The sequence below is a fragment of the Psittacula echo genome (genome assembly GCF_963264785.1).
Source record: "Psittacula echo genome assembly, chromosome: Z".
Lineage (NCBI taxonomy): Eukaryota > Metazoa > Chordata > Aves > Psittaciformes > Psittacidae > Psittacula > Psittacula echo.
Window position 1 is genome coordinate 4,684,096 of NC_137742.1, and position 12,896 is coordinate 4,696,991.

Sequence of the window (12,896 nt, forward strand, 5' to 3'; positions counted from 1 at the left end):
TTGCCTCTTTGGGACATATATTGTCCTAGGTGGGAGATGTCAGTTCAGACACTAAAATATATCCTCATTCCGTCACAGTTTGGAGAGGTACATCCTCTGGGCAGAACATGACCTCATTGAATCCTAATCTGAGGGCCTGTCCAGTATCTCCCTTAGGAACAAGTTTTCATCTGATCCCAAAGAAGTTTCCAGCTCTGCCTGTAGCTCTGCAGGCAAGTTACTGTGCCTTGGGCTGATTGTGCCTCCTGTACAGCAGCAAATTTTGCACTTAGACATTTAAGAAGATACTGGTGCAGCAAAATACCCTAAGTAAAAAGACCAGAATTTAGCAGCTTCCTAAATATCCCCTTTACACTGATTTCATAACTTTATTTCCCAGTGTCTTCTAAGGTACTTATTTAAGTGATAAATTGTCTTTGGAAGAGTATAGTGATGATAAGTAAAGGGAAAACTTATACCAAACTCTGAAAAGTATGAATATTTGTTTTAAAAATTAACTCATGAACAGTGAACAGTCATACAGTGTCAGTCATACAGAAATACTGTCAAGCATCTGAAAACCTACCACTTCACTAGAAAATATTGCCAGCAGTTCATCCCAAATATTTTTCATTCAGATCTTTTTGCTGTTCATAAAAAGATACGTTTGTTGTTTTTTTTACCCAGCCTCAGAAATCAGCAGTAGCACTGGTCACAGGCTACCTTTTATTTCCTCTGCTACAAAAGAAATGGGTTTTGATTGCTTTCCCAAGAGAGACATTACTGCATGTAAGATACTGTCAACTGAGGGACTTGAATGCCTGGAGTATTCATGGTGAAGATGTCAGCTCCATCGTGAAATGAAGAATCTCAATGAGCCAGCCAAAAAGGTGGATGAGTTAACACCCATTAAGGTGACAAGGACCGTTGGGTTCAGGGTCAGCTCCTTCCCTTCCTAACTGCAGTCCCTGGAAGCCTGTGCAGACATGGCACAAGGCTGGTCAGCTGCAGACCTCTGCTAAATCCACCGATCCCCCAAACATCCCCTTCTTATTGTAGGAGAGAAATGGCAGAGCAGCAACTTCAGCAGCAGGCTGGGATGGTGAAGCATTTTGGTGTTCGATATTTGTGGGTAGAAGCAGACGATGTTGGCAGGAGAGGTGGAAAAATCGCTTCAAATTAATTCTATTTGTGCACAGGCTGAACACAGCCATTCTATTGAATAGGAAAGGGACACCAATGCCTTTGCAGCTGTCCCTTGCTTTGCTAACCCATGACTGAGTTCAAGTATTAAGAAAAATTGTTACAATAACATAAACTCATGAAACTTACTTTTTTTTTTTTTTTTTTGGTATTAAAATATTCTTTGCACTGGCATTTGCTACTTTTCTCTGCAACTGGGTAGGCCTGAAGCATTCATTATTTTTTTCATGAGATATTAGAGCCTAGTACAAACTAAAACATGCAAACACTGAGGCTGATAGACACCCCTCCATGCCATTATTGTGATTTCCTTACCACTAGTCTTGCAAGTATTAGCAGTGCTGCCTGCAATTTATCTGTGTCCATCTTGTGTATGATGATTACTGCTATATCACCTCTTTCCACTTGGGCTTCAGAGATCCTCTAAGTAGAATTTTTCACTACCTATTTTCTACTTAGCAAAGGGTACTCTTTATTGCACTTATCTGCTACTATGAAGCTTTCTAAGACATATCCTATTGCTGTCATAAACTGATTTTAGCCATTAATTAAATGCTGAGAGATGCTCTGCTCTTTATTGCTTTATGTCTGATTGCTATGACTCAGATTTCATAAACAGATTTTTCTTTTCAATTTCTAAGTCAATTCCCCAATGCTTAAAATTCAAATATGTACTTTTTAATCATTACAGATTGGTCTTGGGAAAGGTTCTTCCAGCACAGCACAGTCCCTTACATACTAAGGATAGAACAAATGAATGCAGTGGAAAAAGTCTCTCTACTCAGAGGGGGGTGATTCTTTTTAGTCTTTTGATTTTTTAGCAAGCAAATTACTTTTTTTTTTTTTTTTTCCTGGGAAACACGTTGTACTCTTGCCTTAAAATCTGCGAAGTATCTCTCTTCTTGGGTTTTCATATGTTACAGCAAGATCTCTGATGTTTCTTCATCTTCAGGTAATAAACTCGATTGGCTTCTGGATAGGTGACTTTGGAGAGTGGCAGTTTGTAGATGGCAGAGTTGTTTGTGGTTATTAACAGGAAGGTCAGTGCAGACAAGCAAAAAGCCCAAGTTCCTGATGGTACCCCAAACTGCAAAGAAAAATAAACCCCACCTATTTACTGTGTGTCTTTCTTTCATTTGATCCCTCAACCCTTGAACAAAACTCAGAGCCACGTAGCTTGGAAAAAAACTTTCTCAAGGAAGCTTTGACTTGGTTTTGCATGGAAACTCTTCCTTGGGGAGGCAGTATTTCTTTATAGGACCTTGACACTGTGCGTTAGCCTGCAACATCTACCAGCTGTGGTGAGAAGGCTGCCTTCTCTTTGTGCATCTGCAGTGGTCTTGGACAGAGATAAGGTAGGAGCAGAGGCATATATACCAGAGGTATTCATATACCAGAGGCGTATATACCAGAGGCATTCAGTTTCCCTGGGCAGTTGTACTGGATGCCTTTTTGCACTTGGGCAGAGCAATTAAACCAAGTTTGAGGTTTCTTTACACATGTGGGGGGCTCTTTTCTCAATCACCTCAGGCACAAAGGATATGTAATTATCTCGGAGGTGTTGTGGGCTGAGCCGTGCAAGTTCATGCAAGCTCCAAAGAGAAAATTTGTAAGTGGCCTGTATCAGTGGGAATCACACCAAAGCACTGGGCAGATGGTGTCCCCTCTCCTGGATTAGTTCTGCCTTTAGCTCAATGGTTCTCCATGTCTTGGTGTTTTGCCTGATGAGTCAGGAAAATACACAGTGTTCAAATCTATTGTTGGGAACAAGGTCTTAGCTGTTACATTACTTACCACAGACAACATATTAGTTACTGCTGCTCCCAGGTAGGCACTGAAGAGTGCTGTGAAAAGGAATAAGGTAGTTCCTGGTGAGTTCAGGTTCTCATGGAGTAAAGCAGCAAAGAAAACATCTCTCACAGTACCTTAGGTAGCTCAACCATGTCTATGACCATACTTGGGGATAAGTCCCCTCTTAAAAGCTTTTTCCTTTGCACTGTGCCTCCCTTAACCTGGAGCTCAAGGAAAGGGCAAAACGAAAAAAGAACAGAGTGATGACAAATGTGACTATGAAAACAGAGGCTTTTGAAAAATGGACTGACATGAAAAGTGTGTAGCTTGATAGATTGGGTTAAATAAGAAAATAACCATTCCACCCCCATCTCTCCTGCCTCTAGGGCTAGAAGGTGGGTCAATGAGATACAAAGCTAATCTTTTTTATATGAGCACTGAATGAGCAATAGTTTCATTCCCAGCTCACTATGATATTGAAATTTCATATGGAATTGCCTTATAAATAATTCTTCAGTCATTCTGTGTTGCCTAACTCATGCCTTTGGTGTCTATTTCATTAGACTGGGAAACTTTATTGTCTAAGTACACATGCGTGCTGATCTTGAGCTCAAGTTTTCTCAAATTCTTTCCTCCAAAGAAGGAACTTGAGCTGGTATCTATGATTGGGAAAAACATCCAGTGATGGTGAACAAACACAATTGATGCCTCAAAATTAAGCATCTAATTTCAAAGATCTTAGTTAAACAGCATCCACTGATTGCGTCTCTCATTTTAAACACAACTCTTGGCTGGAAGAGAAAGCACTGCTTTTATTTTGTCACGGTACATTAGAGTAAAGGCTCCAACATCTGACTCCATCATTCATCAGTCTTTCCTAACTCCATCTGCCTGTCTAGAGGTGGTCCCCAGGCTCCACCCTGCCTCTAGTATAAGTGCATCTTGTAAGGAAATGGGGCAGTAGAGAAAATCCATAGGGTACGTACCACAGGCAATTGCCAGCAAATGTGTCTGCCAGGTGAAAGCGTAGAACATGCCTCCGATGGCAATGCATGAAAGGGAGCTGTTGTAGCCCCACAAGCCAGAGTAGATTTTGCTAAAAGGTGTTGCTAAGCTCAGTGCTGGAAAATAAGTCAAAGATGTGTCATTTCTTGACCAAAGAGATAAAAGATGCTGAGAAATGGCATGAATCCAGCATTTCAAGGGCTCTAGCCAGCATACATACATGAAGTTCCCATTAGTAGTTGTGTTGCTACAGTCTAAGACTAAAAACACTTTAATACAATCAGGGCAGCATTTCCCAGGTGCTACTGACCTGACTTTGGCTACGCAATTTCAGAATACACATGAGTGAATGAGCGTATGTGTGAACCTTAAATGTATCCTTAAGCCCTGCACATTCAGATTTATGGCAATCATTTTTAGTAAGCTGCTCCTAAACCCATCAGTATATATCCAGAAATGAAGTATTTCATGACAAAAATTCATTTTAACCAAAACCACACTTCTTTCTTCTGAAGATTTCTGCCATCAGTAAGTCCATCAATTTTCAACCACCAAATGTTAGGAAGGTTTCCACCATCACAAAATGAGGTAGGGAGTGGGGAAATCAATCAGAAGAATTCTTAAGACAGAAGCTTATGTATTTTTTTTTTTTCAAGCATTCTCCAATGGAAGGAACATTTGTGGCTGTATCATTGTGGTTCATCTTTTATTCTCCATGCCTTTATAAAATCAGTGACATATGTCAAATTCTTACCTGCCAGCATTCCCACTGCTGATCCAATTGCTGCATGCAGACAAGTAAGAGGAGAAGAGATAAATAAAGCAATCAGGAAGATTCCCCCAGTCCAGGGGTTATCACAGCCATAAACCTGACCCACTCCGACTGGAATGGATTGCAGGAGCTGCAAAAATGTAACCAAAAAAAAAAAAAAAAAGAGTTTCTTATTGTTTTTATAATTTTTTTTCTAATACCTATTTTTCTTCACCAGGTTCATGTTTGGCATTTGTTGGATGCAGTCTGTCTTTATGGACTGTAAGTGGAAAGTTTGGACATTGCTTGGGATGCAGCAGGGCGTTTCCATAGGGTTTCCCCTTGAATGAAAATGAGTCATGCCTTGCTCCCTATCCATGAGCTCCTCTGCCAGGTTTTTTGCTCTAATATCAAAGGTAAATGTCTTTTGTGAAAAGGTTTGCTCATCATCTTTATGCATGGTGTTGGCTTGGCCACTATTTGCATGCTGTGAATCTAGGAAATGGAAGTACTCAGGGAGATGATGCTTTTGAGAAGACATTCTCCTCAAGCTGGAGGGTGATCAGGCATTGGAACAGGAAGTGGTGGAATCACCGGAATCCCTGGGAAGTATTCAAAAAACTGTGTAAATGAGGCCCTTAGTGACACGGTTTAGTTGGTGGCCTTGTTAAAGGTCCTGGGGTAAAGGTTGGACTTGATGATTTTAAAGATCTTTTATAACCTGCTTAATTCTGTAATTTCTCTGAGTGGACAGATCCAGGGGCAAAATGGCCAATAATGGCTTGGCTAGAATTACAAGACTTCACTCAGGTAAAGCTATGTACCTGATCTACATATATACGTGAAACTGTGTTGGGATTCACTGGGAATACGAATGGGAGTTGCTGGGTTGACGGAACAGAGCCCAAACTTACTCACTTCTTAGCAATGGTTTCAAGACACTTTTCTTCAAAATGTTGTGCTCCTCAGTATAGAACAATCCACATCATCATGGTAAACGTTCTTTGAGAAATGTCACTTGTGGGGATTGACATTTAGTGTCAATTAACTTCCTTTTCTTTATCACTCCCTGAGAACACCTCAAAATAATCTGCTGAGCCATGGAGGAAAGCTATTACTCTAGTGTCTATATTGTTTATGGTGCTATGCAGGAGAGTAAGATGTTCCTTTCGAAAAATTCCACTTGAATATTAAGTTAAAATATGTGAATGTGTGCCTGCACCCAAGTTTGTAACGATCCTTCCATAGAAATATCTGCTTGCTCCTTTCTAATCAGAAAGATGAAATTTTAAAAACACAGCACTCTGTACATGGAAAACTAAAATTAATCTGTGAGTTAACTGGTAGTCTCAGCAAACCTTAGCTATGGGATGCTGATCAGTGTACACGCAGTAATGGGTAATTAGATTCTGCAGACTCTTTGAAAATCATAATATATATATTTAGATGCAATTGCTAATGAAAGATGACAGAAATGAAACATTCTCATTTTCAGGCTATCAAGAATGTTAATTCCTAAAGTAAACCTTTATTGGTTTATAATATTGTTATTATTTGGATAATAGTTATCTTATAAATGCAATTTTGTATTGCCAGGTTATAATGCAGCAACGTAAAGGAAGATAATATCATTCTATAGTGGTTTCTTTGTAAATGGAGGAGTCTGTTATCTTTGACATCTTACCATTGCCAGTTCAGCATCTGTCCAGGTGATGTTCGGTGTTGCTGCTGCAGGCTGAATGACAATTGTAGGGAAGAAGAGGTTATGTGGTCCTGATGCAGCCAGGTAGAGAGTCAAAGCCAAGTTGAAAGGCAAGGTGAGAACAGGCAGATCCCACTTTGAGAAGACTGATCCTAAACCACTGGTGAAAACAGGGCTGAAAGAAGAACAAAATGGTCTTACTAGGAGTTTGTCAGCTAGGCAAAAATCCCAACTCCAACAGAAAAAACCCAACCAAACAAAAACCACCATGCAGGAAATTCACTCTATTTTTTTTAAAAAAAGCTGTTTAATTTCCTCAATCTTTCTGATAAAATCAGAGATATTCTGGGGTCATTCAGTAGATTAATTTCCTACCCTTCCTCCTGCGATTATCAATGTGCAGATTTCAGTGGTGTTAATATATGGGGTGAATTTGGTGGAATATTTATTTATTGCACCAAATATATATTGCATATATATATGCTATGTATGTAGAGAATTTGGTGACCATGAAGGAGACAAGATCCTCCACTCTTGTGCGAGATACAGTGATTTAATGAAATTATTCCTGGCTCAGTTGCAGTGTTTATTTTTTTTCTTTAGTACTTGGAGTAGACTGAATTTAGGACACCCAAGCCAGGTCTGAGTGAACTGTATGTCCTTGTTCAAGCTTATGGATCAGAAAGAAAGGCTGACATAAAAGTTATGCTAAATCTCCCCTGTTAAAATAATGTTCCTCTTGAAACAAAAATGAATGGACTCATCACAGTAATATGGCTAACATTTAAGGCATTGCATTACACATGATCAGTCATCAATTTTCCTTTTCCCCATTGGGTTTATTTGTGATTATGTGGGTATTTTCTTTGTTTTCTGATTATATTTGATTTTAACGTAATGCTACAGATTTAGTAGCACACATGTGCCAGTCCTGTTTCTTTTCCACTGTAGTCTGCATAGTGCATAAAAACACAACAATTCAGTCACAGTGTGAGGGCTCTGGGACTGGAATAAGAAGCAGAAGAGTCATATAACTTACCATGTCATGGACACCACTGCTACAGGCAGTAGAAGCCACCAGTGATAGTCTCCCTTATCGCAGAAGACGGCCATGAGCAATCCCACCAAGAGCCCGTTGTAGCCATACAGGCCTGATGCTATGGCTGATCTGCGTGAAGGGAACAAGTATCTTAAAATTGCATCCTTCGCAGATGCTTTGCTCACATCAACCCGTACTCCCAATGCCTGCATCAACACCTCCCTCCCTGGACTCTCTGTGATGAAGATCTGCCAACAGTCATAGAATCATAGAATCATAGAATAGTTAGGGTTGAAAAGGACCTTAAGGTTGTCTAGCTCCAACATCCCCGCCACGGGCAGGGACATCTCACACTAAACCATGTCACCCAAAGCTCTGTCCAGCCTGGCCTTGAACACCACCAGGGATGGAGCATTTGCAACTTTCCTGGGCAACACATTCCAGTGCCTCACCACCCTTACAGTAAAGAACTTCCTCCTTGTATCCAACCTAAACTTCCCCTGCTTAAGTTTGAACCCATTACCTCTTGTCCTATCACCACACTCCCTAATGAAGAGTCCCTCTTCAGCATCCTTATAGGCCCCCTTCAGATACTGGAAGACTGCTGAGGTCTCTACGCAGCCTTCTCTTCTCCAGGCTGAACAGCCCCAACTTTCTCAGCCTATCTTCATACGGGAGGTGCTCCAGTCCCCTGATCATTCTCGTGGCCCTCCTCTGGACTTGTTCCAACAGTTCCATGTCCTTTTTATGTTAAGGACACCAGAACTGCACACAATACTCCAAGTGAGGTCTCCCGAGAGCAGAGTAGAGGGGCAGGATCAATTCCTTCAACCTGCTGGTCATGCTCCTCTTGATGCAGCCCAGGATACAGTTGGCTTTCTGGGCTGCAAGCACATGCTGCCAGCTCATGTCCAGTTTCTCATCAACCAACACCCCCAAGTCCTTCTCTGCAGGGCTGCTCCGAATCTCTTCTCTGCCCAACCTGTAGCTGTGCCTGGGACTGCTCTGACCCAGGTGTAGGACCTTGTACTTGGCATGGTTAAACTTCATAAGGTTGGCATCAGGGCACCTCACAAGCGTGCCAAGGTCCCTCTGGATGGCATTCCTTCTCTCTGGCGCATCAACCGAACCACACAGCTTGGTGTCATCAGCAAACTTGCTGAGGGGGCCCTCTTAATCCCACTGTCCATGTCACTGACGATGTTGAACAAGACAGGTCCCAACACCGATCCCTGAGGGACACCACTGGTCTCCAACTGGACATGGAGCTGTTGACCACAACTCGTGTGCAGCCATCCAGCCAGTTCTTTATCCACGGATTGGTCCCTCTATCAAATTGGTGTCTCTTCAATTTAGAGACAAGCATGTCATGCAACTGAACCTTGATTTCCCATTCTTGATTCCCTTGTCCTCTCAGCAACTACCTTTTCTGCAATTATATCCAGCATCCTTTTGCACCAGATACAGCTGATAAGGAAGATTTGTCTGGTCCTACAAGACCAGACTATTAGCCAGGAATGCTAGATATGTACTTTAGTCCATGTCGCTCGTTTAACACATAAATCAGTACTGAAGTGACAGTCTGTATTTGAAGGGGAAAACGATGGACTTACCTATCCTGATCCAGAATAAGTGCTGTTAAAGTGGAGACAACAGTTCCTAAACAGCCTGTGAGTGTCCACCATGGGTTCTGCATTAGGAAACCAGCAATGACAATGATCCCACTGATGGGATTGTTGACAAACATCACCTGGGATATCCCACGCAGCACCCAGTCAACAAACTGGATCATGAGAGTTTTATCTGGAAGAGATCAAGTTAAATAGTAATAGGAAAACCAAACCAACCAAATATGCAGGTGATCCTGATTTGGAATCGATTTTTTGAAACTCAGGAAGAGTTTTGGCAGTGGAACTTGGCAGCACAACTGAAACAATGAATCAACAAGACAGAAAAATCTGACTGGGATTTATTATGGTCTGTAGTGAAATCTTACAGCTGGAAAGCTGAGATGAACTGTGTGGTTGCCAGAGTCCTGTGTTATAAAGTACCCTGGACCAGATTCATGTGAAGCAGCTAATTTATATCTGTGCCTCAGATGGCAAATCATGTGTGGATCCCATTACTGATTTATTATGGGGACCAAGAACACCTACCTATATGCAATTTAACTTCACAGTGGCATTAGGCTTGACAGAAACTGCTCAGCTGAAAGGATAGGGAGTCTTATGAAGAATGGCAGAGCACAAAATAACCATCCCAGGATATGTTTTGTGGGATTAAATTTGCTTTGTACATGGCATGTTGGGAGGTAAATGTCATCTCAGTCATCCTCAAGATTTAAGCAGTGTGCGTATCTCTGCACAAAGCTGATTTTTCTCCACAAAATGGAAATAAATCAAGGCAGAGGTTGTTTCTACACTGCTATAACTTGAATCACATTAGTGAGAAGTTAGTTATTACTCCTTTGATGTAATTCTTCTTTGGAATCTCCCGATTAGTCACAATGAAGAAGCTTTACCTTTTAGCCAGGCTCCAAATTCCTTCATGTCTCCAGTGAGGTACCCAACACCTCTGCAGAACCTCTTCCCAGATTTGATCAGTGGATTCTGCCTTACTGGGTTTCTTTCCCTCTTGTTTTCTATCTTGATATCAACACTGTTTTCCATGTTGATATTCCAACCCTTTGCTAAAATTAAACGGGGGAAAAAAAAGAAGTTCATTACAATGTTTTTTACTGTTCCCTGTTTATTAACTCATCATGATTTATTTTGCAGCCAGAAAGAGGAAGATCCTTACTTTGAACACCTGATTCTCACATCCCTCTTCATGTGCTTTTGGGACACTTCTCTATCCTTCCAGGCTTCCATGCAGTCATGGATTTGAACACCACAAGAAACCACTGAGCCTTCAGTTAATTTTCTTTTACCTGATTTTAACAGCCTGCTCAGCTACACCATGTGTTCTAGAAATCAAGAAGTTATTGGTTTAAGGGGTGACTTCAAGAAGAACAAGGTGGTATCAGAGGACACTGGCTTCACAGGAGCTGAAACTTAGCTGAAGATCCAACTCCATAAAAGTTCACCACATCTAGGAAGCTGCTTCAGTGATTAAGCTTCCTCTGCTGCTTAACCCATATTTCCAGTTTGAATTTATCCATCAGCCACCAATAATAGCTACCTAAAGTTAGGTTTATAGGTCTCTATACTGTCTCTGTTCGGATCACCTCTACCTTTCCCATGAGCATGGTTTAGCTAGAGCGTTATTCACGGCGTCTTACTTTGTTACTCGCATGCATATGTACAATAGATTTTTCTTTACTGAATTGTACTTTCAGCTGTCCCATGTTTAGAAGTACCCAGCGCTGATTTAGGAGGTTGTAGGTCAAATTCAGAGTGTTTGCTTTCCCCAGATAAGTATCATACAGCTGTTTGCTCATTCTCCCCCACTCCAAAGGGAGATGAGGAAGAGAATTGGAATAAAATATGAAAAACCCCATGAGTTGAACTAAGACCAGTTTAATAATTTAAAAAAGAGTAAAATATGATATAATAATAGTAGGAAATAAAGAGAGAGAGAGAGAGGAAGGAATAAAAAAGTGATGCACAATACAATTTCTCACCACTTGCTGACTGATGCCCAGCCCGACCCGAGCAGAGATCAGACCCTTCTGGGTAACTCCCCCCACTTTATATACTGGGCATGACATGCTGTGGTATGGAATACCCCTTTGGCTATTTCGGGTCAGGTGTCCTGTCTCTGCTTCCTCCTGGCTTCCCGTTCACCTCACTACTGGCAGAGCATGAGAGACGGAAAAGTCCTTGATCAGGGTAAGTGCTACTGAACAACAACTAAAACATCAACGTGTTATCAGCATTGTTCTCAGATTAAAGCCTAAACACAGCACTGCACCAGCTACTAGGAAGAAAAACAACTCTATTTCAGCCAAAACCAGGACAAACGGCCATTGTTCTTCAGCATAAGACAAGGTAGGTGTAAATATGTAAATAAGAAACTCTCAGGGACTAAAAAAAGACTCTTATTACATTTAGCAGGCACTATATCAAGACTTAAACAAGGTAGGGGAGGTGTCTAGGCTAAACAGAGGTGTCTAGGCCTAAATAAGGTGTTTAGGAAATCCGCACAGGGCTGGCAGGGACAAGATCCCCTATGAGAGACATGTCCTTTGGATTAGGAGCTGCTGGAATAACTTTTTGCAACTCATGCAGGTCTACACAGCTTCATTCAGGCACATGCATGAGAGATTTTCACCAGCTATAAATACTGAATTTTAAAAACAATGTCCTATAGCAAATTTATTATTTGTCTAAAGACCAATTCTCAATATGAAACCAGCAAATTTAAACTAGCCAAACCTTTCCCTGGAATGTACCGTTCCCTGAAGAGTAGGTCTAATTCTTAGTAATTGTCAAGACAAAGAATACACGTGACAAGATGTGTTGTTGAGTGAATACAAAACCAGAGCTGCTTCAGGGTTCACTGGTGAGTAGCAGATTGTGCAAGAAGTAAAGAATTCAATTTTGGAGTTAATAGTCTAAATAGGATGACACAAACTATTCATTAGGGACTGTAGCGATAGGACAAGGGGTAACAGGTTCAAACTTAAACAGGGGAAGTTTAGACTGAATATAAGGAAAAAGTTCTTTACTGTAAGGGTGGTGAGGCACTGGAATGGGTTGCCCAGGGAAGCTGTGAATGCTCCATCCCTGGCGGCGTTCAAGGCTAGGTTGGACAGAGCCTTGGGTGACATGGTTTAGTGTGAGGTGTCCCTGTCCATGGCAAGGAGGTTGGAACTAGATGATCTTAAGGTCCTTTTCAACCCTAACTATTCTATGATTCTATGATTCTAAGTATTGGAATTAGCCCTTGACTTACTTCCAACTTCAGTAAAAACCCTTTTGGCAGCTGGGGAAGAGAATCCATACTTCAGAAATGCAGGTGCTGAGTACTTAAGCTAAAGCAGCCTCAGCCCTGGGCATTACTCTTGCAGATCCATACTTGTAAAGCAGCTCTGAGTCCACATAGGGGAATGGTTGGTTAATGTACATCCTGGCTGGTTTCTTACTGTATGTTATCAGTGGCTGATGGTGACATTTCAGGAAAGAGTAAGTATTTGCACGAATTATAAATAGACATTTTCTGCCACCTGCAAGGGCTCAGCTAATGCAAGGGTAGGTTCCACATGAAAGAGGTAGAAGACAGGACCAGTACTTTGAAGAGTGTTGAATTTGACTTTGTGTAGGACACGAAAGCAAAAGGATCTTAAATAAAGGAAGAAAAAAAAAAGATGAAAGTGTTGCTAGGGACGGTCTCTCTGTGCTGGAAGGCTTTTTTCTTGCTCAGCTATAATTCATTACCTTGATTCATTAACCTTCAATTTTCTCACATATTATTCTGAAATAATG

The 12,896-nt window shown here is 41.2% G+C and overlaps 1 protein-coding gene across 1 annotated transcript; it reads right to left on the bottom strand.

Moving 5' to 3' along the window:
- Positions 1 to 1,057: 1,057 nt before the first annotated feature.
- LOC308232059 (urea transporter 2-like) lies at positions 1,058 to 10,139 on the bottom strand (the record flags this gene model as incomplete). The annotated part of the gene is made up of 8 exons (XM_080638041.1): positions 1,058 to 2,269; positions 2,977 to 3,026; positions 3,960 to 4,094; positions 4,733 to 4,880; positions 6,414 to 6,606; positions 7,471 to 7,599; positions 9,084 to 9,273; positions 9,992 to 10,139. The coding sequence occupies 8 exons, from the start codon at positions 10,137 to 10,139 to the stop codon at positions 2,093 to 2,095; spliced, it is 1,170 nt and encodes a 389-aa protein (XP_080494167.1). The 3' UTR covers positions 1,058 to 2,092.
- Positions 10,140 to 12,896: the final 2,757 nt, after the last annotated feature.